This window comes from Chenopodium album, chromosome 2, assembly GCF_948465745.1.
Source record: "Chenopodium album chromosome 2, dcCheAlbu1.1, whole genome shotgun sequence".
NCBI lineage: Eukaryota > Viridiplantae > Streptophyta > Magnoliopsida > Caryophyllales > Amaranthaceae > Chenopodium > Chenopodium album.
In genome coordinates, this window is record NC_137835.1 from 85,186,720 (window position 1) to 85,212,006 (window position 25,287).

At 35.4% G+C, this 25,287-nt stretch overlaps 1 protein-coding gene across 1 annotated transcript; it reads right to left on the minus strand.

Moving 5' to 3' along the window:
• Positions 1-64: 64 nt before the first annotated feature.
• LOC145604893 (vacuolar protein sorting-associated protein 51 homolog) lies at positions 65-24,990 on the minus strand. Its single transcript, XM_081660883.1, has 20 exons — positions 24,588-24,990; positions 22,552-22,691; positions 22,078-22,132; positions 21,879-21,986; positions 20,931-21,029; positions 20,732-20,809; positions 19,902-19,979; positions 19,598-19,747; positions 18,542-18,642; positions 18,364-18,431; positions 17,346-17,419; positions 17,148-17,214; positions 15,791-15,909; positions 15,205-15,471; positions 14,975-15,091; positions 2,561-2,632; positions 2,408-2,458; positions 1,603-1,842; positions 1,348-1,524; positions 65-1,203 (listed from the first exon to the last, which is right to left on the minus strand). Exons 1-20 carry the CDS (start codon positions 24,768-24,770, stop codon positions 1,084-1,086), a joined length of 2,364 nt encoding a protein of 787 aa, XP_081517009.1. The 5' UTR covers positions 24,771-24,990; the 3' UTR covers positions 65-1,083.
• Between the last annotated feature and the right edge of the window lie 297 nt (positions 24,991-25,287).

Here is a 25,287-nt window from a genome sequence, read left to right on the forward strand (position 1 = left end):
AAACTTTTTTTTGACAAATACTTTGAAAATAAACTAAAAACAAGTGAAGTATATTATTATTATTATTATTATTATTATTATATAAATCTATATAAACTTGAAACTTCAAATTCCTTTGTAATTATTTTCATATTTTGTGTTCATTTTGACAAAATCGGAATAAAGATACTCGGTAGTAATATTTTAATTAAATGTAATTTTGTAAAAGACACTTAAGAACAGGGATCATATCTCATCTATATCACAATCTTTTATGACTTTAAAATGAAAACTTTTATTTTGTACTCCCGAATTTTGTGGGATACAACATTTGCAAAAAAAAAAAAAAAAAAAAAAAAAAAAAAAAAAAAATCAAAATCAAATTCTTTCGTTCCCATAAATGAAGAAAATAACAATGGCATTTTAACATGGATAACCCAACTTTTCTAATCAAGCTACACAGAGTAAAGGCGCATCATACTGTTCACTCCAAAACTGTGAAGATTTATAATAACTGGTCCTTTTTATAAAAGGTTTCCGACATACATGGAATCACAATCACCTGTCAACATCTTAAATGGTGTTCAAAGTGCTAATACTATCTCCAGCCAGAACAAAGGATTCAAAGTTTTGGCAATATACACTCATACATAACCATTAATGTTCGATCACGAGAAATCGTTGCTATAAAGAGGGAGAGATGAGGAGAGAAACAAAAAGAGAGAAGGAAAATTGAATATTTGTAAAGATTGGGTGTAAAAATATACTACCTGCGTTACAGGTTATGTGCAACGATTAGAAATAAAGCAGAGAGGGAAAATGTCTAATCATTGCACAACCTGTAACGGAGGTAGCATATGATTTTTTGGTATTGATCCTGTCAGCATTACAAATTTGATCCTTGATGATGCACTGTTCTAATAAACATTGCAACGACAGTAACCAATGCGCAGAACAACTGCGCAACTCAATTCTCAATTTCTCATCCTTTACGTGATGAGTGCTTCAATTGTCCAGAATATCAATGAGTGCGCTCCTTTCTTGGACTTCACACAAGGCATGTATGGGGGTGATTAGCGGAGGAGTTGTTACATGAATCCATAACTATGGACTGGCAGCTGTTTGTTCCCTGGGTTTTTCCAACTTTACTTGTATAAGTCTGTCTAAAACTGGGGGCTCTAATGGGATTGGATCCAGACAACGCTCTACAGCAGCATTAATTACCTGACAATTCAAACAAATAGCCGATTCAGTTTTGTCCTTTCACCATTACCACACGAACACAAGCAAGCTAATAAAATTAACCTTGTGACTGTGATCAAAAGTTAAGCGCAGCATACAACACTATAAGTTTATAGGTTCCATTACCTCGTCAAGTAAAAAATCAACAGCGGCTTCATCCTCCACATTATCCTTAATAGAATCCCTCAAGAACTGTGTGTCCAACTGGATTTGCTGAAATCCACTCCGATTGAAGGTCTGCAATCGAACAAATTCTTGCAGACTTTTCAGGCAAAGTTTCACAATTGTAGTTAGGACAGAATCCTGAATCATACCATGCCCACAAATTAGCTGCAAATTAGCAACAGCTGCACTGCCATCGTACAATTATCAAGGGTTTACCTGTGTGGCATCAACTTTGGTAAAAATTTCCATTTTCTGCTTAAATAATTTAGCTAGATGGGTCTCAAGCAGATGACTCCTAGCCTTTTGAGGGTTAGATCTGGTTAGCAGCTTTTCATCACGCAATGGATTACTACGCGAAGATGTACTGCTGGCGTTGCTCATACTATCAGCACGACGATGTTTACGGGTGGGCCCCTCGGGTAAAAGTTGTTTCACTTCAGACAGTACTCCTCCCAACTGCAACCAAAAACAAAAATCAACATGAAATGAATGTGTACCTAGGCATTTGTTTTCAAACAATATGTCGATACTTGTACTGTTACAGCTTGATTGGGATCCAGATACAAATTCAAACAGTAAGAACAGTGGCATTGGAAGCACCTAGACCTAGCATTCAGCAGGTCTGGAATTCAACTTGCAAAGAAAGAACCATGTATTGAGAATATGTTGGGGTGGTGACAAGAAGACTCGGTCTTATTCTCGCTTTGGACCCAGCTATGTTATGGGGTAGTTTGTAGGGATTTGAGTGCCATCAGTCTATACAAGCATGAGATGGTAGGGACGAGAAAGCCCAGACTTATGAAACAATTAAACAACGCAATGTGATCCCACCAATAAGCAGCTTTAGTAATGTGAAGGTGTATAGCTTATAACTAACAAGCAAAGCAACTCATCCTTGCTAAAATCCAAGAGAAACTTTTCTTGTAAGCCACAGAGAATTGCACTAAGTTGCAAGTAATTAGCCCCTGCTTTGGTTTGAAAAATGTCATAATAATTGAAGATGAGAAACAAGAAAACAAACCTCTTGAAGAAATAAGTCAACAAACATGTGGACTTCTCTAGGCTCCTTGTGCTGTAAGAACCACCAAAAGATGGATATCAGATTATTATAAACAAACCAAAACAATCATACGTAGTACATGAAAATATAACTTAACTGTGAATTTGTACTTACCTTGATCCAATTGGGTGTTGTAAACCGCTTTTTCAAGAGAACTGAAACTCTCTGAGTTTTCATTTTTATGTACTGAAGGATGGAGAAAAAATAATTGCAAAATGAGTAGTTACACAATATTTCAGTAAAAAGAGGGACAAGAAAGATCATAATAATAGAGTATGAGAAGAATTGTGATTTCTGAAAGAAAATAAAACCTACTAATTTAAGTGGATTAGTTTTCAATATAAAGATTCTTCAAACGAAGGCATACTCTAAAGAGATTATATACAGCATACCAAGAGTGAAACACTATGCACAATTTATTAACAAAAAAAAAAAGGAAAGAAGGAAAAACCATGCACTAGATGTGCTCAGCACAGATATGTAACCCCAATTAAATTAAACTCCAATGGCCAAGTGTTGAAGTGCATGGATGGATGCCTAAGAGAGTAAGAGTATATTTGTGTCTCAATGTACATGCACACACACACATAGGAAAAACAATGGCTCATAATTTGAGAAAACTGTAATATTAACATTTTTAAAAAATAAAAAATAAAATAACAATTAGCATATTATCAAATCCCTAAATATAGAGCTGTCAATTCGGGTAAACGGGTCGTGTTTGGGTCGGAGAAGAAGGGGTCGGGTCAACTCGAGTCGTGTCAATTCAGATTAATTCCATAACCTATGCGCGTCGGGTTTGGGTTAGGTCATGCTTGAGTCGGGTCACGTCGGGTCATACTTCTTATCGGGTTTGGGTCAGGTTTAGGTCGGGTTAATAACAGGTCGGGTTACAATCGGGTCGGGTGGACAAAAGGTTGGGTTTAATTCGGGTTTTCACGGGTTAGGGTAATTCTCGGGTTCGAGTCGGGTTCTTTTCAAGTCAATAATTTGCGTGTTAGAATCAGGTCGGGTCATTCTCGGGTTTTAGTCGGATTCGGTTCAAGTTAATAATTTGCGGGTTATAATCAAGTCGGGTCATTTTCAAGTCGTGTCATTCTCAGGTCGGGTTCGGTTCAAGTCAATAATTTGCGGGTTATAATCACGTTGGGTCATTTCCAAGTCGGGTCATTCATAGATTCAAGTCGGGTTATGTTCAAGTCAATAATTTGCAGGTTACAATCAGGTCGGGTCATTTCCAAGTCAGGTCATATTCGGGTTCTACTAAGTATAAATAGATAATTATCATTTTTATCAAGCTAATTATATCCTTTGACTATAATATTTATATGGAAATATACTAGGGAATTATAGTTTATAATTTAGGAAGATAATTATCTTCTTTGACCATATAACAAATATATACTACATTTAACTCTTAAATTTAAGGATGATACTCCTTTCTTTTGCTGGCCTGGACCGACTTCGTCTCCAAAGGCAAAATGCTTTGATCAACAATAATAAGGTGGTCTAAATTGCAAATTGAATGGTTCCACACACCCAATTAGAATCCCGGAGGGTATTAGGGACAGTGGTAAACATTTCGGCAATTTTTATTTTCGGGTGAAAAAAAGTCAAAAAATTCCAAAATTGAAGGCTAATATCCACGCTTTTTGAGAAATTTTGGAGGTTTTGGGCACGGTGTAGAAAAGTATTAATATTATAAGGGATACATCTCGGGGTTATATAATGCCGTATGGAACCATATATGATAATTATATGTTGTCATAAATGTTCATAGTAGGCTTGAGTTAATGAAATTCGTGCAAGTTGTAAACCAGTAATGAAATTGGTCGTTTAAAGACAAGTTGGATGGTTCCACCAACCCAATTGAACTCCCGGACGGTATTATGGACAATGGTAAACATTTTGGCAACTTTAATTTCCGGGCGAAAAAAAAGACAAAAAATTCCAAATTTGAAGACTACTATCCACGCTTTTTGAGAAATTTTGGAGGTTTCGGGCCTAGTGTCGAAAAGTCTTGAAATTTTAGGGAATACATCTCGGGGTGATATAATGTCGTTTGGAACCATACATGATCATTATTTATTGTCATAAATGTTTGTGGTAGGCTTGAATTAAGGAAATCGGTGCAAGTTGTAAACCGGTAAATTGGTCGTTTAAAGGCAAATTGGATGGTTCCACCCACCCAATGGGACTCCCGGACGGTATTAGGGATCATGGTAAACATTTCGACAATTTTTATTTTCGAGCGAAAAAAAGTCAAAAATTTCAAAAATGAAGGTTAATATCCACGCTTTTTGAGAAATTTTAGAGGATTCGGAACCTGGTGTCGAAAAAGTCTTGAAATTCAAGGCGATACATCTCGAGGTCATTTAATGGCGTTTGAAACCATATATGATCATTATTTGTTGTCATAAATGTTCGTGGTAAGCTTGAGTTAATGAAATCGGTGCAAGTTATAAAACCGGTAAAAAAGGCCGTTTAAAGACAAATTGGATGGTTTCACCCACCCAATGGGACTCCTAGAGCGTATTAGTGACCATAGTAAACATTTCGAAAATTTTTTATTTCCGGGTTAAAAAAAGTTAAAAATTCCAAAATTGAAGATATTCACGCTTTTTGAAAAATTTTTGAGGTTTCAAGGCCTGGAGTCATATAATGTCGTTTGGAACCATATATGATCATTATTTGTTGTCAAAAATGTACGTAGTAGACTTGAGTTAACAAAATCGGTGCAAGTTGTAAACCGGTAAATCGGCTGTTTAAAGGCAAATTGGATGGTTCCACCCAGCTAGGTGTACTCTAGAAGGGTACTAGGTACCATTGTAAACATTACGACAATTTTTATTTCTGGGCGAATAAAAGTCAAAAATTCCAAAATAAAGCCTAATATTCACGCATTTTGCGAAATTTTAGAGGTTTTGTCGAAAAGCATTGAAATTCTAGGTAATACATCTCGGGGTCATATAATGCCTTTTGGAACCATATATGATCATTATATGTTGTCATAAATGTTCGTGGTATGCTTGTGTTAATGAAATTAGTGCAAGTCGTAAACCGGTAAATTGGCCGTTTAAAGGCAAATTGGATAGTTCCACCCATCCAATTGGACGCCCGGAGGGTATTAGGGACCATGGTAAATATTTCGGAATTTTTTTTTTCCAGGCGAAAATAAGTCAAAAGATTCCAAAATTGAAGGCTAATATCCACGCTTTTTGATAAATTTTGGAGGTTTCCGGGCCCGGTGTCGAAAAGCCTTAAGAATTAGGGGATACATCTCGAGGTCATATAATGCCGTTTTGAACCGTATATGATCATTATATGTTGTCATAAATGTTCATGGTATGCTTGAGTAAATGAAATCAGTGCAAGTTGTAAACCGATAAATTGGACGTTTAAAGAAAAATTGGATGGTTCTACCTTTCGAATTGTCTTCCTGAAGGGTATTCAGGACCATGGTTAACATTTCAACAATTTTATATACAGGCGAAAAACAAGTCAAAAAACTCCAAAATTAAAGTCTAAAGATCCATGCTTGTTGAGAAATTTTGGAGATATCGAGGCCCGATTTCGAAAAGGCTAGACTTTTAGGATTACATCTCGGAGTCATATAATGTCGGTTGGAATCATATATGATCAATAAATGTTGTCATAAATGTTCGTGGTAAACTTGAGTTAATGAAATCGGTTCAAGTAGTAAAATTATAAATTGGTCGTTTAAAGACAAATTGGATGGTTTCACCCCGACAATTGACTCCCAGGGGTATTAGGGACCATGGTAAACATTTCGACAATTTTTATTTACGGGCGAAAAAAAGTCAAAAATTCCAAAATTAAAAGTAAAAAATTTCCAAAATTGAAAGCTAATATTCACGATTTTTGAGAAATTTTGAAGGTTTTGAGACCTGTTGTCGAAAAGCCTTAAGATTTTAGGAGATACATATCGGGGTCATATAATGCCGTTTGGAACCATATATGATCATTGTATGTTGTCATAAATGTTCATGGTAGGCTTGAGTTAATGAAATCAGTGCAAGTTGTAAACCGATAAATTAGTCGTTTAAAGTCAAATAGCATGGTTCCACCCACCTAATTGGACTCTCGGGGGGTATAAGGGACAATGGTAAAAAAATTGGCAATTTTTTATTTCCGTGCGAAAAAAGTTAAAAAATCCAAAATTGAAGGTTCTAGAAATTTCGAAGGTTTAAGGGCCCGATGTTGAAAAGAAATGAGATTTTAGGAAATACATCTTGGGGTCATATAATGCTGTTTGGAACCATTTATGATCATTATATGTTGTCATAAATATTCGTGATAGGCTTGAATTAATGAAATCGGTGCAAGTTGTAAATCGGTAAATTGGTCGTTTAAAGGCAAATTGGATGGTTCTACCTACCCAATTTGATTTCGGTAGGTTTCGGTAGGTTATAATGAACCATGGTAAACATTTCGGCAATTTTTATTTCCGGGCGAAAAAAGTAAAAACAATCCAAAAATTGAAGGCGAATATCCACGCTTTTTTTTGAGAAATTTGGAGTCTACGGGGCTCAGTGTCTAAAAGTATTGAAATTCTAGGGAATACATCTCGGGATCATATAATGTAGTTTGGAACCATATATGATCAATGTTTGTTGTCATAAATGTCCGCGGTAGGATCGAGTTAATGAAATCGGTGCATACAGTAAACCGGTAAATTGGTCGTTTAAAGGCAAATTTGATGGTTCCACCTACACAATTGGACTCTCGGAAGGTATTAGGGACCGTGATAAAAATTTCGGCAATTTTAATTTCCGTGCGAAAAAAGAAAAAATTCCAAAATTGAAGGCTAATATCCATGCTTTTTTAGAAATTTCAAAGGTTTCAAGGAACGATGTCGAAAAGAAATGAGATTTTAGGGGATACATCTTGGGGTCATATAATGTCGTTTGGAATCATAAGTGATCATTTTATGTTGTCTTAAAAGTTAATAAAATCGGTGCAAGTTGTAAACCGGTAAGTTGGCTGTTTAAGGCATATTGAATGATAATTGGATGATTCCACCCACCCAATTGGACTCTCGGAGAGTATTAGGGACCATGGTAAACATTTCTGCAATTTTTATTTCTAGGAAAAAAAGTCAAAAAAAGGCTAATTTCCACAATTTTTGAAAAATTTTGTACGTTTCGTGGCCAAGTGTCGAAAAGGCTTGAGATTTTAGGAGATTTATCTCAGTAGGCTTCAATTAACGAAATCGATGAAAGTTGTAAATTGGTAAATTGGTCGTTTAAGGGTATAAGAACCCTGATAAACATTTCGACAATTTTTATTTTTGGGCGAAAAAAAGTCAAAATATTCCAAAATTGAAGAATATCAACGCTTTTTGAGAAATTTTAGAAGTTTAGGGGCCCAAAAGGGTTGAGATTTTAGAGGATACATTTTGGAGTCATATAATGTCGTATGGAACCATATATGATCATTATATGTTGTCATAAATGTTCGTGGTAGGATTTAAAGGATTATTGGATGGTTCCACCTAACCAATTGGACTTTCAGAGGGTATTAGGGACCATTGTAAACATTTCGGCAATTTTTATTTCTGAGAAAAAAAAAGTCAAAAATTTTCAAAATTGAAGGCTAATATCCACACTTTTTGAGAAATTTTGTAGGTTTCGGAGCTCGATGTCGAAAAGTCTTGAAATTCTGGGGGATATATCTCGGGGTCATATAATGCAGTTTTGAACCATATATGATCATTATTTGTTGTTATAAATGTTTGTGGTAGGCTTGAGTTAATGAAATTGGTGCAAGATGTAAACCTGGAAATTGGCCATTTAAAGGCAAATAGGATTGTTCCACCCACCCAATTGGTCTCCAAGAGGGTATTTGGAGCCACGGTGAACATTTCAGCAGGCGAAAAAAAGTTAAAAAAACTCCAAAATTGAAGGCCAATATCAATGTTTTTTTTGAGAAATTTCGAAGCTCCTAGTGTCGAAAAGAAATTAGATTTTAGGGGCTACATCTTGGGGTCATATAATGCCGTTTGGAACCATAAATGATATCATTATATGTTGTCATAAATGTTCATGGTAGGCTTGAGTTAATGAAATTAGTGCAAATTGTAAACCGGTAAATTGACTATTTAAAGGCAAATTGGTTGGTTCCACATACTCCGGGAGGGTATTAGGGACCATGGTAAACATTTTGGCTATTTTTATTTTCAGGCGAAAAAAAGTAAAAAATTCCAAAATTAAAATTCACGCTTTTTTGATAATTTTTTGGATATTTCGTAGTCCGGTGTCGAAAAGTCTTGAAATTTTAGGGAATACATCTCGGGGTCTTATAATGTTTCGTTTGGGACCATATATAATCATTATTTGTTGTCATCAATGTTCCTGGTAGGCGTGAGTTATTGAAATCGGTGCAAGTTGTAAACCACTAAATTGGTCATTTAAAGGCAAATTGGATGGTTCCACCCACCCAATGGTACTCCCGGACAATATTAGGGACCAAGGTAAACATTTCGGAAATTTTTATTTTCGGGCAAAAAAAAGTCAAAATTTTCAAAAATTAAGGCTAATATCCACGCTTTTTGAGAAATTTTGGAAGTTTCGAGTCCCAGTGTCGAATAGTCTTGAAATTCTAGGCAATACATCTCGGGATCATTTAATGCCGTTTGAAACCATATATGATCATTATTTGTTGTCATAAATGTTCGTGGTAAATTTGAGTTAATTAAATTGGTACAAGTTATAAATCGGTAAAAAGGTCGTAAAAAGGCAAATTGGATGGTTTCACCCACCTACTTGGACTCCTTAAGGGTATTAGGGACCATGGTACACATTTCGACAATTATTATTTCCGAGTTAAAAAAAGTCTAAAAATTCCGAAATTAAAGGCAAATATCCACGCTTTTTCAGGATTTTAGGAGATTTCGGGGCCCGGTATCGAAAAGCCTTAAGAGTCTAGAGAATAAATTACGAGATCATAAAAAGTCGTCTGAAACCATATATAATCACTATTTGTTGTCATAAATGTTTGTGGTAGGCTTGAGTTAATGAAATCGGTGCAATTGTAAACCAATAAATTGGTTGTTTAAAGGCAAATTGGATGGCTCCACACAGACCATGGTAAACATTTTCGCAATTTTTATTTTCCGGCGTAAAAAAAATTGTAAATTTTCAAATTTATAGGCTAATGTCCATGCTTTTTGATAAATTTTGGAGGTTTCAGGGCCACATGTCGCAAAGTCTTGAGAATTTAGGGAATACATTGGGGTCATAATGCCGTTTGGAACCATATATGATCATTATTTGTTGTCATAAATGTTCATTGTAGGCTTGAGTTAATGAAATCAGTGCAAGTTGTAAACCGGTAAATTGGTCGTTTAAAGGCAAATTGGATGGTTCTACCCACCCAATTGGATTCCTTGAGCGTATTAGTGACCATGGTAAATATTTCGGCAAATATTATTTCCGGACGAAAAAAAGTTAAAAAATTCCAAAAAAGAAGTTCAATATCCACGCTTTTTGAGAAATTTTGGAGGTTTCAGTTCCCGATAAATATTGAAATTTTAAGGAATACATTTAAGGGTCATATAATGTCATTAAGAACCATATATGATCATTATTTGTTGTCATAAATGTATGTGGTAGGCTTGTGTTAATGAAATCGGTGCAAATTGTAAACCGGTAAATCGATTGTTTAAATACAAATTGTTTTGTTAAGGGTATTAGGTACCACTGTAAACATTACGACAATTTTTATTTCCGAGAAAATAAAATTCAAAAAATTCCAAAATTAAAGTCTAATATCCACGCATTTTGCGAAATTTTGGAGGATTAGGACCTAGTGTCGAAAAGTATAGAAATTCTAGGCGATACATCTCATGGTCATTTAATGCCGTTTGGAACCATATATGATCATTATTTGCTTTCATAAATGTTCGTGGTAGGCTTGAGTTAATGAAATCAGGGCAAGTTGTAAAACGGTAAATTGGTCGTTTAAAGGCAAATTGGATGGTTCCACCCACCCAATTGGACTCCCGGGGGGTATTAGGGAACATGGTAAACATTTCGGAATTTTTATTTTCAGGCAAAAAAAAGTCAAAAAATTCCAAAATTAAAGTCTAATATCCACTTTTTTTTTTTTTTTTTTAGATTGTTGAGAAATTTTGGAGATTTCGAGGCCCGATTTCGAAAAGGCTTGAAATTTTAGGATTACATCTCGGAGTCATATAATAATGCCGTTTGGAACCATACATGATCAATATATGTTGTCATAAATGTTCGTGGTAAGCTTGAGTTAATGAAATCGGTTCAAGTTGTAAACTTGTAAATTGGTCGTTTAAAGGCAAATTGGATGGTTCCACCCAGCCAATTGGGAGGGTATTAGGGACCATCGTAAACATTTAGGCAATTTTTATTTACGGACGAAAAAAAGTCAAAAAATTCCAAAATTAAAGGCTAATATCCACTTTTTTTTAGAAAATTTGAAGGTTTCAGGACTCGACGTCGAAAATATTTCAGATTTTAGGGAATATATCTCGTGGTCATATAATGTTGTTTTGAACTATTTATGAACACTATTTGTTGTCATAAATATTTGTGGTAGGCTTGAGTTAATGAAATCGATGCAAGTTGTAAACCGGCAAATTGGTCGTTTAGAGGCAAATTGGTGGATCCACCCACCCAATTTGACTACCGGAGGCTATTAGGGATCATGGTAAACATTTTGTCAATTTTTGTAGCTCTGTCGAAAAGGTTTGAGATTTTTGGGCGAAAAAAAGTTAAAAAATTCTAAAGTTAAAGGTTAGTATCCACGCGTTTTGAGAAATTTTGTAGGTCTGTCGAAAAGGTTTGAGATTTTAGGGGATACATCTCGGGGTCATATAATACTTTTTTAAATCATAAATGTTCATTACATGTTGTCATAAATGTTCATGGTAGGCTTGAATTAAAGAAATCGGTGCAAGTTGTAAACCGATAAATTCGCCATTTAAAGGCAAATTGGATGAATCCACCCACCTAATTGGACTCCCAGATTGTATTTGGGACTATGGTAAACATTTCGTCAATTTTTATTTACAGGCGAAAAAATGTCAAAAAATTCCAACATTTAAGGCTAATATCCACGTTTTTTAAGATTTTGTAGGTTTCGAAACCCGGTATCGAAAATCCTTGAGATTTTAGAGGATACATCTCGGGGTCATATAATGCCGTTTGGAACCATATATGATCATTATATGTTGTCACAAATGTTCGTGGTAGGCTTAATTAATGAAATCGGTGCAAGTTGCAAACCGGTAAATTGGTTGTTTAAAGGCAAAATGGATGGTTCCAACTAGCCAATAGACTCACATAAGGTATTAGGGACCAAGGTAAACATTTTCGCAATTTTTATTTCCGAGAAAAAAAAGTCAAAAAATTCCAAAATTAAAGACTAATATTCACGCATTTTGCGAAATTTTAAAGGTTTTGGGACTCGATGTCGAAAAGTCTTGAAATTCCATAGAATACATCTTGGTGTCATATAATGTCGTTTAGAACTATATAGGATTATTATATGTTGTCATAAATGTTCGAGGTAGGCTTGAGTTAATGAAATCGATGCAAGTTGTAAATCGGTAAATATCTCATTTAAAGGCAAATTTTATGGTTCCACCCACCCAATGGGACTCCCAGAGTGTATTAGGGACCATGGTAAATATTTCATCAATTTTTATTTACGAGCGAAAAAAAGTAAAAAATTTCTAAAATTGAAAGTTAATATTCACGTTTTTTTTAGAAATTTTGGAGGTTTCAAGACCCGTTGTCGAAAAGCCTTAAGATTTTAGGGATACATAACGGGGTCATATAATGCCGTTTGGAACCATATATGATCATTGTATGTTGTCATAAATGTTCGTGGTAGGTTTGAATTAATGAAATCGATGCAGGTTGTAAATCAGTAAATTGGTATTTCGGCAATTTTTATTTCCGAAAGAAAAAATAGTTAAAAAATTCAAAAATAGAAGGCGAATATCCAGACTTTTTGAGAAATTTGGAGTCTACGGGGCCCGGTGTCTAAAAGTCTTGAAATTCTAGAGAATACATTTCAGAGTCATATAATGTCGTTTGGAACCATATATGATCATTATTTGTTGTCATAAATGTTCGTGGTAGGCTTGAGTTAATGAAATCCGTGCAAGTTGTAAACCGATAAATTGATCGTTTAAAGGTAAATTGCATGGTTCCACCTATCCAATTGGACTCTTGGGAGGTATTCGGGACCATGGAAAAAAATTTGGCAATTTTTATTTCCGTGCGAAAAAAGTTAAAAATTCCAAAATTGAAGGCTAATATCCATGCTATTCTAGAAATTTCAAAGGTTTTAGGTCTTGATATCGAAAAGAAATGAGATTTTAGGGGATACATCTTAGGGTCATATAATGTCGTTTGGAACCATATATGATCATTGTATGTTGTCATAAATGTTCATGATAGACTTGAATGAACATTTATGGTGCAAGTTGTAAACCGGTAAATTGGTCGTTTAAAGGCAAATTGGATGGTTCCACCGACCCAATTGGACTCCGGGAGGTTATAATGAACCATGGTAAACATTTCGGCAATTTTTATTTCCGGGCGAAAAAAAGTAAAAAAAATCCAAAAATTGAAGGCGAATATCCACGCTTTTTGAGAAATTTGGAGTCTACGGGGGCCCGGTGTCTAAAAGTCTTGAAATTTTAGGGAACATCTCGGGGTCATATAATGTCGTTTGGAACCATATGTAATCATTATATGTTGTCATAAATGTCCTTGGTAGGCTTGAGTTAATGAAATCGGTGCAAATTGTAAATCGGTGAATTGGTCGTTTAAAGACAAATTTGATGGTTCCACCCACCCAATTGGACTCTCGGAGGGTATTAGGGACCATGGTAAAAATTTCGATAATTTTTATTTCCGGATGAAAAAAAGTCAAAAAATTCCAAAATTGAAAGCTAATATCCACGCTTTTTGAGAAATTTTGTAGGTTTAGGGGACAGGTGTCGAAAAGGCTTGAGATTTAGGGAGATTTATCTCGGAGTCATATAATGCCTTTTGGAACCATATATGATCATTATATGTTGTCATAAATGTTCGTGATAGGCCTGAATTAATAAAATCGGTGCAAGTTGTAAATCGGTAAATTGGTCGTTTAAGGATATAAGGAACTATGGTAAACATTTCAATAATTTTTATTTCTGGGCGTAAAAAAAGTCAAAAAATTTCAAAATTGAAGAATATCAACGCTTTTTGAGAAATTTTAGAAGTTTCGGGGTCCGGTGTCGAAAAGGCTTGATATTTTTGGGAATACATCTCGGAGTCATATAATGTCGTTTGGAACCATATATGATCATTATATATTGTCATAAATGTTCGTGGTAGGATTTAAAGGCAAATAGGATGGTTCCACCCAACCAATTGGACTCCTAGAGGGAATTAGAGACCATGGTAAATATTTCGGCAATTTTTATTTTTAGGAAAAAAAAAAGTCAAAAATTTCCAAAATTGAAGGCTAATATCCACACTTTTTGAGAAATTTTGTAGGTTTCAAGGCCCGGTGTCGAAACGTTTTGAAATTCTAGGGGATATATCTTGGGGTCATATAATGTCGTTTTGAACCATATATGATCATTATTTGTTGTTATAAATATTCCTGGTAGGCTTGAGTTAATGAAATTGGTGCAAGATGTAAACCGGTAAATTGGTTGTTTAAAGTCAAATAGGATGGTTCTACGGGGGCCCGGTGTCTAAAAGTCTTGAAATTCTAGAGAATACATTTTGGGGTCATATAATGTCGTTTGGAACCATATATGATCATTATATGTTGTTATAAATGCTCGTAGTAGGCTTGAATTAATTTAATCGGTGCAAGTTGTACACCGGTAAATTGGCCGTTTAAAGGCATATAGGATGGTTTCACCCACCCAATTGGACTCCCGGAGTGTATTAGGGATCATGGTAAACATTTCGCCAATTTTTATTTCCGGGCGAAGAAAAGTAAAAAAATTCCAAAATGTAAGGCTAATATCCACGCTTTTTGAGAAATTTTGGAGGTTTCAGAGCCTGATGTCGAAAAGAAATGAGATTTTAGGGGATATATCTCCAGGTCATATAATACCGTTTGGAACCATATATGATCATTATATGTTGTCATAAATGTTTGTGGTAGGCTTGAGATACTGAAATCGGCGCAAGTTGTAAACCGGTAAATTGGGCGTTTAAAGGCAAATTTGATGGTTCCACCCACCCACCCAATTGGAATCTCAGGTTTGAGTCGGTATTTCGGGTCGGGTCAACTTTTGACAGCTCTACCTATATAGCTAAGATTCCAAACTAGAAAGGAACCATAATGTCTTCTTTTACCTTCTTTCCTAATTGTTTTCTTTGGCCATTGTCGTTTAAATAAGAGAATTAAAGAAGTTGAGTTCAAGATCTTAGAGAAAATTGAGGACTAAAAGTAGGTAAAATGAAAAGCAATATTACTGGCATTAGATGATTAAAAGCAAAGAGTAAGGAAACCTACAAGGTGCAGAAACTTTTCAGCAGCTGATCGATAAATTCTGCAAATTTCTGCAGGAACAAACGCAGGGCCACTCTCATATTTCCGAACACTACCACCAGAAAATGAAGTTGCGATCTCCTGATAAAAAAAAGTGCAACGTCATAGGCAATCTCACAGTGTAGAAAGAAGATTTAAGAACTCCATAACAAACATTAACCTAAAAAGGATCGAGAAAACTCAGGAGTACTTGCCTCAGTGATTCTTGGAATGGCATTTTGATCTATAAAAACAGAGAGCTGTGCCAGAACAAGAACAAGTCCAGCAACAGTCTTATCTCCTTGTATGCCATCATGAAAGATTATATCTTGAGTAGCTGAATTACTTTTCCCTGAAAGCTGTAGAAAGCGATTATATAGTGATCTGAAGAAGTCTTGAAATCCTTCTTGAACCCTATCAACTATCAAATCTCTCAGGCTACTTAGCAGAGGCAGGGTATCATCCAGGAGTTGGCAAAAGTCCTATAAGAAGTCACAAAACATTGATTTGAATCATTGACACAGCAACACTAATGAAAAACAAGAAAACTGATTTAGAATAAGAAATATGCCGGGGTATCCTGAAAGTAGAAAAAGGGCAAACAAAATGTTAAGAATGTCTATGAAATTATGACTAAGGTACAGAAAGCCATGCCCAGGCAGCTATGATGTTTTGTTGCCTATGGGACAGGTAATAAGCATTCTTGCACAAGACATGACATTATAGAGTAGAAACTGCTTTTCTCAATTCATGTAAGTTATGCACATATGTAAAGGTAGATTTCGTAGACACATGTATTACCAGCAAGACACCCATACTCCCTTGTATAACTGCCTTCTTGCTGGCCTCCAGTATTGCCTGCAAAGGATGCTCTTCTTTCACTGCCTCCTTTTGGTTGATTTGAACTTTCATCAGTGAGTCTGCAAGTTCCAATATGTTTTATTATACATAACCCATCAACCAAACAATGATACAAATTCGGATCGAGCATATGCTATACAATGTAGTATAAAATGTCCAAAGTCCACAGCTACAGACCTTACCATAACCAAGGGTGTTTACTCTAAACCTAAATAGCTAATAATAGCATTCATCACCTTCTATCTAGGTTTATCTTAATGACTTAGTTCCATATATAGCTACCAAAACAAAGTTAGGGCTCATTTAAGACTAAGCTCCATATTGACCTAGTCTGCTACAAGTCTACAACAGAAACACAATTTCTACCACCATTTTCTCAATCTCTTTCACTTAATCTACTCGCTCCATTTTGGAATAATTGATACGCTATATTGGGCACATAATTTAAGAAAATAATGGGTGGCGGCATATTGTGAGTTGTTAAAAATAAAGGTAATAAATTTATTTAAATTTTTAGAAAAGGTGCATGTGACTATGTGAGGGTGGGAGAATTAGTGCGTTATGGTGGGCGAGATAGATACATTTTAATAATGGTGGTCCCTTTCCAGTTATGATAGTGTGCCATGTATTCTAAGGCGGCCACAAGAGAGAAATGTGTTAATCATTTCGAAACAGGGAGTAATTAGTAAAGCACCAAATGTTTTTACAACATCAATAATAGTTGCAGCACCCCCAGAAACTCATAATTGCCATATCCACAGCATAAAAAAGATATTGAAAAAAAAATGAAATCAAGTATATTAGGGCTCATTCAGTTTCGCTATAATTTATTGTTTTCCAAGATCATATGATATAGGTCATTTAATGAAAAAAATTGGTCAATTTTTTAAATACCCTGATGTTTAAAACTAACAACAGAAAAGTGGAAATAACTTTTTCTAGTTTTCTGTTTTTGGTTTTTTGTTTAAAAAAAAAAACAGAAAACATAAACAATTGCGAACAAGCCCTTAACTTATTGTCTGTTTCTTTTGATTGAACAATCAACAATTTTGCATAATATAGCTGGTATATAGGATTAGCACCCAGAAACAACTCAAACCTCGCTGACATGAGCAATAATCCTGGACATCTTTCTCAGATTCTAAATTTATCATTCTTTCGAGTACCAAGTTGGGGAAAATATAAAGAAATACATGCAGCTGCTTGGCAAATTGCAACCTTATCGAACCAAATCCTTATTAGTACTTCTACATATGCAACTGAACAGTCTAGCTAACATATAAAAAAAACGATTTACCAGATATATCCTGCAAAAGACGCGAAAAGGCGCCAGCAATGTACTGCTTGACGGCATGGTTGGCAGCCTGGTCACAAATACAGGACAAGAAACAATAAGAACAGTATCCCTTTACATGAGAATTGTCATGATGCAGGCTCTCATGGGTCAAAGAGGCAGAAGTTTTAACAGAAATTATGTAAATGTCCAAGGAAAAACCTCCAAACAAGCATCAGCAACAGCTGCTTCAGGCAGTACTTCATCCATCAGCAGCACATCATCCCAAACAAGTCCTAAACAAGAAAATAAATTAATTTAATAACCTTGTGACATACACACCTTTTAAAGAAATTTGGAGGTGTATAAGAAACTAATATCCGCTACCCAGAGCATGTTAGGAGCTTTACCCACAGCTCCTCCCCTTTACGTAAGTAATAAAATGTAAACATTTCTACTTAAAGGACGATGAACTCACATTTAAAGGCAAATTTACAGATTATGATGGAATAATCACAATATGCATGTCCCATGAGCTATAGGCTTTGGCTTAGCAAACCAAGTTACAGAGACTCTGCTAGAGACCTTTAACAAAAAGATGGAGCCCCAAACACCACGAGTAGCACTGTTATAGTCCTATAGCTTCAGATAGGCAGAACCAGGGCACATGAGCTACTATAAACTATAAGCTTTATTAGCACATACTGACATGCCTCTTATTATGAGGTGTAGCCTGTAGGAGCTGTAATGAACTGATTTTCTGGGTTTATATTTCTGATTTAATCATGCAACAAATAAAGATGAAAGCTTTAAGGTTGATTAATAATGGTGGAAGGGTTACAATAGATAAATTAATAGCTTAAGGCTATTACTCTCAAATAGTGAGTTTAGCTCACAACTCTCCAAAATGGCTTTAGTCCATGACTCGCTACGGTTTCCCTCAATACCAAATTTCTGCCTACCTTCGCTTCCCTCCTCTATCTCTATTTATACAAAGGCTAAAGGCGCTAACCTAATAATACTAGATTACCAGTATGCCCTTCCTTATGTTAGTCTAAAACAGGAGCCATATGAGTTTTACTGTTTCCTTAGTTTAATGTACAAAATAAGTCAAGCAGAAAGCAGTTCAACAAACAGGATGCATAAGCATCTACAAAAAATTAGAATAATTCTCCCAAGTAACCGAAAAATCATGAGCAGGACCAACACTTGGACATAAGAAGGGGAAAATGAAACTTACGTAGCAGTCCCAACAATTCTGCGGAAGAAATTTGGTTCTTTATGAGCTTCTCAATGGATTCAAAGTGCCTGAAGCAACATAGTGATCAATCATCAGATAACAGATTATGGTAGATAAGTACAGAGATTGAGTGAAGTGATCAATTGAAAATGTTGAAGGTAATTCAACTTCAAATTACTTGATAACAAGATCGTGTGAGATTCTGATAAGTTGCTGCTCAGAATCCGGAAATATAACACGGTAAGCACGGACAGCCTCCACCAGCTCACGAGTTGAAACCTGGTCATGGAATGGTCAAGTAACTTAAAGGGACCACAAATGCAACAAGTAAAGATGTATCTAGTAGCTATTATGAGCAAGTAACCTTGATACAAGAAATATGATGAAATTGTAAATAGGCATCAACAAATTACAAATATCAATCATGAACAATAGAGAAGTAGAAGTTTTCACAATCAAAAAGACAGAAACACATTCATGTCAATCTTAAACATCTAAAAAAGAGTATCAATCACAAGAGTTCCAGAACCTTTTTTTTTTTTTTTTGGGGGGGGGGGGGGGGGGGTGAGGGGGTCATGCATGCTGTGCTAATTTGTGTTGAGGGCAAAAAATACAAAGTCTAGAAAAAGCACAGCTCCACGCCTACACATATATTTCACATAATTCATGGACAATGTGTTTGTGCCAGCAGCATCACTTACTAAGGTACTGTATTAGAAAATCAGAGCCAGCAACCGGTACTAGACTACTAGCAGATCCAAAGGCTTCAATGACCATACAGCCCATACTCCTCTCTAAATTCCATATTTCTATCACTTTACAAAAAACAATGGCCTTTCCTAATGCTGTTAGGAAATTGGTGTCTATTTTCTGGAATTTGAACAAAAAGTAGAAAGTGAATTATAAAAATAAATGCCATAATAGAAGCCCAATGACCCAGTTACAGGTCCAGCACATGAAGCAGGTTGTACAGCCAACCATACAAGTAGGCTACTAGGCTAGATAGCATGAAGGAGATCTATCATCACAAGAATAATTGAAGCTCAGACATGTACCCAGGGGAGTCCAATCCTTTGAACTACTAGATCAGGACTCAACGATTTAGAAAGGTCTGCTGCTCCATGATTAAGATGACAGCCACTACATGCATAAATTTAAGATAAAGTAGGTCTGATTTAATGTTGTTCAGATCAATTCCAATTGTTATTTCAACAGAAGGAAATACATTGCATACCTCGTGAGCAGCAGGGACGTAATCTGGTGATTCTTGTTTTACAGACTCGTCTGCTTTTGCAGAATGGCTGCCACATCCGTCAAAGTGGAGTTGTACATCCTCAAGGGATTGCTCCAACTTTTCAAATAATTGATCTTTCAAGTTGTCCACCTGTTGAAAAGAATAAATTTGTCAAACAGGGCACTGAATGAATTCACCATTGAGCAAAGTGCACCGAAAGTCCGAAACCATTTGGCACAACTTCAAATGCTGGAAATGACTACAAATCATTGTTAAGCTAATGTGATAGTGATGAAGAACACACCGGGAAATCCAGCTGCTTCAGAAGCATTACAGCCTCAGCTCTAGCTTGGATGGATTCTGAATCTGAAAAAAGCTTTCCCTGAAGAAGAAAGAGCATGGAATGCTAAAGTTATCCTTCTTCATAATCTTCACTATTAAGAAGAAAGAGCATGGAATGCTAAAGTTATCCTTCTTCATAATCTTCCCCTATTAAGTATAACCAAATACGATGATGAAGTATATAATGAGTATTAGCGCCTTTTTCTATTTCCGATTTCCTTTCCCTTCTACCAGATAAAGCTGGCTTCTTTTAGGAGGGCAAAGAAGTTTTAAAAAAATTAGGTATCACTTAAAGCAGAAAATACAGAACAATCTTACTCACTATCACTAATAATAACTATTTAGAATCTCACATAAACAACAGCCACCGACAACTACAATCACCTGCCTGTAATGTCATACACAGATTCAGCACAGCATTTGGAGGCAACAATTACAACAAAGTTGAAAGAAGCCCTTACTTGTGTTATCTTTCTTGTTCCCAAATAAATCAAATATAAAGGACAGGCTGTTCCCAGAAAGAGGGGGGGGGAATTCGAAGAAAAGGTACAAGTAAATATACTGCATCAATTCTTGTTGAAGGGAATCCTTTTCAGGCCAAAGCTATAGATTCTGCTTTCGGATTCACCAACTTTTTTCAAATTTTTCTTCCTTGAACAAATTTGAGTATTGGGTCTTAATTATTTATTATCTACTTACAGGGAACAACTAGTTTCACCTCCATAGCATCAAATACTAATGAGTTATGTAAACTCAAACATCTCAGTCCAGGAGTCAGAATGGACTAATTACCTGCAGATTCTTAATTATGATGCTCACTGCTTCTTCAGATGCTTTCTTACAGTCTTGGAATGATGAGTCTCCATATACCTATTGGAAAGAAACCAAAGTATACAAAAGGGTGATTTTGAGAAATTTAACTTCACTTCTATGCAATGACTCACAACACAGAGAAAAAGTAGGACCTATAAATTCAGTGCAGAGGGAAAACCTTAAATATAGGCATAGCTCCAGTGTAGAACTTGACTGCATCAGCATAAGCTTCAGATTTAATGCACTTCCCAAGTCTTTCAGGTAAATCATATATGAACTGTTCTATTCCAGACATGTAAAAAAATCAGTCAACTTGGTTATAGATCTGAATTTTAGAAGCCCAGCAAACAACAAAAAGAAAAGAAATCCAGCACATTTAAACAATGGACTATTAACAAATCATGAAGAACCAACATCTAACTTACTTTTTTTTTTTTTTTTTTTTTTTTGAGGCAAAGGAAACTGAACCTTCATTAATCAGTGGACAAACGGTCCATAAGAACGTACGGTGTTACATCACTAGGACAATGATTAATCCATATTTGCTCAACACCAAAGGGCACCAATTTAGCTAAATGGTGCGCTACCCAGTTCCCGTCCCTTTTAACATGTGACCAACTAAAAGAGGAAAAAGCAGAACAAACATAAAAAACATCTTCAAGCAAATTGTCTAAATCAGAGAGGAAAACAGCAGCAGAGGAGAGGCGAGAGATAACACGCTGGCAGTCCGATTCAAGAATCACATCCTTGAAGCCATACTGGCGAGCTAAACGAGCAGCAAACAAGATAGCCTTGCACTCAGCAATTTCAGGAGACCATCTAACTTACTTTTATACAGGTTTCAAATTTTATAAGATAAATAATTTACATGTTTCAAATCATGGGATTAAGGCTTTGATTGATTGATTGAAATAATTTAAAGGTTTACAACAGATAATATCCAAAGTGCTTAGTCATACAAGGGTGGCCGCCGCTAACATATAACTGAAGTAAGCACAAGACCCCATAAGAAAATGGAACTAATCCTATTCCAGCTACAAAGATATCTAAATGGGGCTCCTATACCAGAACATAACATCAAACCATCACCAAACAAAGTAAACAGGTTATCCACCCACTTAAATACCTGAATTTTGCGTAGAAGGTTGCGGGTGCGGTGCAGCTTTTCGATATGTTCCCTTTTCTCAAACAGTGATGTGTTGACCCCATCACTTCTAGATTGCACCGATAGTATCTGCAACACAGTTAAAGTTGAAAAATCAAAAGAAATAAACATTTACTTCAGTGGGAGATTGTTGGATAGATGACTTTAATTTTCAAACTACCTTCTCGAGTAGCTGTTCCATATTTGCTTCCATGCCCACTATGTTACTATTCATCCTATAAGATTAATAAAATGAAATTAATTGTAAATAACATAAAACAATCACATTGTAAAGAAACAAGTATGAATTATAGGTCCACAAGCATAGCCATGGGAAATTGTGGTATACAATTCTATATGTGCAAATTAGCAAGCATGACTTATGTGGATGCAAGCTCAACCACTAACAGAGATCAATAGGAAAAAAAAATATATCAATATATATATATATATATATATATATATATATATATATATATATATATATATATATATATATATATATATATATATATATATATATATATATATATATATATAAGAATATATATAAGAAGACACAGAGGATTTACAGCATTTAACACACATCATAATACAATCAAACCCCCCATCATTAAACATCCAAACGTTCAATGCTGATGAGTTCAAAACTTGCCTTTTGATTGTATCCGTGGCACTAATGAACTTATTGTAGTTCTCATACACTAACATCTGCAAATCAGTGTCCAAATTTTTTATCTCAGCTGCCATTTCAACATGTCGTTGAAGTAGTGTTTCTAAGTTCGACTTTTGTACCTGTAAATGGCATATATAGAAATATCCAAGTATAAGTACGCAATTGCAGATATAATATACCTCTCAAGATTCGAAAAACTACTGATATAAGTAATTCTGAGAACATCTTCCATAGTAATTCCTCATACATTGCAAGATTACAAAACACTAAAACAGGACAATAGCAAAGTTGATTCATCTACCCATAAGCCTGTAAAAAATAATGGACTGTATCCTCGGATTAACAAAGGAAATATTAATAAAGCCTATTATTCATTTTACACTCAAATCCAAGACAAACCTCCAACAAGGCAATAAACAACTAAGATCAAACAAAAATGAATTGCCTTCAGTACTATATATAAGTTCACCCTACAGGACAAAGTACCAAAGATAACTTTGCTAGGCAAAAGTGTAAATGACAAGTTGACAACAAAAGACCAAAAATTTTGGCTGTCGTAGTGGTTGGTTTGTTGAGAAGAAAGATGAAAGATAAGAATAAGTATATCTTGAATTTCTAAGCAGACATGCTAACGAGGCTTCTCCCAAATGATTTTTTTAAGGCATAAGCCGACAATAGACAATAAAGTACTGTTTGTAATTCTAGTTTCTAGAAAATCCCTAATCCTCCGTCTTTGTTATATACTTTATATTCTTTTATCCAGAAATCCAAAAGATCAGGGAATCTAATGCAACTCCAAAGCATCTACCTTTCCCTGCATAACCAAGCAAGCTATAAAACCTTTGCTAGGCAATTAAGCAATTAGACACTGGCCCCAAGCAACCCTCTACACAGTCATGAGTAGGCCGCGCTTTTCTCAACATTGTCATAATAAGTTGATGTAATGAAAAGTAGCTACAAATACCCTGGGTTTAAAAAAAATTATACCATGAATCCACAATTTCTCCCATGTTTTTATAGGGCCCCTCTCCCATTCTCATTGTCTTTATTTCTTGTCTCAATGGGGAAAAAATGCCAATTGACCAATCCCCTTCTCAAAGATTCTTATTATTTATCAGCATGATGCCATGATGCCTAATGTTAATGGGGCAAGCTTACGGGTATCAAAATTCCCCGCAAAAGCAGTCAACTAAGTACATGTTTTTTATTGATTGCAATCCAAATAGTCCAAACTCCAAAGATCAACTCCGTGCCCCTTCCCAATCTACACAAAACATATAAACATGTGTACAAGTTCAACACCATCAAACTAAATCATCTAAAATAATCCAAGAATTACATAATTTTACCACCATATGCCTTAGAGTACAAAGAGAGCACAACACATAAATTCAGTCATTTCCGGAGTTGAATTTCACCTAAATTAGGGAAGCTAGCCCTATTGTACTCAATACACCCGTTGGTATCAAAACTTTGCCATTCCCCTACAGTCCCGAGTCTCCCGAGTCAAGACAGTGAAGTGATCAAGTAGGAGTCTAAATCTCAACACCAAGCTCCTTCTTCTCTTTTTAGCACATCGCAATGACTTTCGTTCGGGTTATGTCTATTACTATGGTACTACATTAGTCTACATCATCCAACTCCCAACTACAATCGGCTAGCCAACTCGACTATCGGGTAAAATTCTCAATGCCAGCCCCCAAAACAAATTAAACATCTTCTAACTCAATGATCAACAGCTCCGAAAGCCGAAATCAAAACATAATCAAATCATCCACATAATTAGCACACATTACACAGCGATATCTTCTAACCCATTGATCAACAACTCCGAAAACCGAAATCAAAACATAATCAAATCATCCACATTATTAGCACACATTACACAGCTAAGTATCAAAATGCTTATAAAACAAAACTGATTCCATCAATAAAGAAGCTAAATCAACCAAATTAAACGCACTAAAAAACTAAAAACAATAATTTCAAGAAATAAAAAAGGAGAGAGAAAGTACCAATAGATTCATGTAGTTGTCAGGATCAAAAGAAGGGGAATTAATCGTATCCAATGTAGCATACTTCGAAGAAACTGCATTTGAATTAGCTCCAGAAGTTGATTGATCCGTCGAATAAAAGCTCGATAACAGATCTCTCATTCTCTTCGATTTATCATCCAATGGTACATCATCTGCCGCCATTTTCCGTAAAATTAATTTCTACAATTTGAATTTTAATGGGATCGAATTGGGAATCTGAGTTTACAAATTTTGAAACAATTAGGGTTTTTTCCAAGTCTTTTGATGATTGAATTGGGGATTGAGTGTGATGAATGTTTGGAAAGTTGGGAGTAAAAATAAATTGAGCAGGAGTTTTTTCTAACTGAGGTTTTTTGATCTGGAAAATGAGGAGAGAGAAATGGATGCGGTGTTTGTGTTACGACGTCGTTCGGTGAGTGGTGCTGATAAATTGTCCTTCGTCATTGGTTTGGGTTCATATTGGGCTAATCTAATGGCTAATGCTTACTCCCTAGATCCTTTATTCTCGTTAATCTATAAGTGATACAATATATATTCAAGTGGGGTTTTGTTTAACATAAAATATAAAGGAAAAAGGTCTAATCGTTATGAATAAAATTATAAACCTCCGTTTCATATTATTTGCAACGATTTGACATAAAGTATATTTTATTAATATCAAATTTTTACGCGTATTTAA

Coding starts and splice junctions, on each gene's coding strand:
- LOC145604893 (XM_081660883.1), bottom strand. CDS start 24,770: ATGGCGGCAGATGATGTACCATTGGATGATAAATCGAAGAGAATGAGA. Junction 19,980..20,731: donor TCATAATTAAGAATCTGCAG/GTAATTAGTCCA, acceptor TTTCTTCTTCAG/GGAAAGCTTTTTTCAGATTC. Junction 1,525..1,602: donor CCAAAGTTGATGCCACACAG/GTAAACCCTTGA, acceptor GGTATGATTCAG/GATTCTGTCCTAACTACAAT.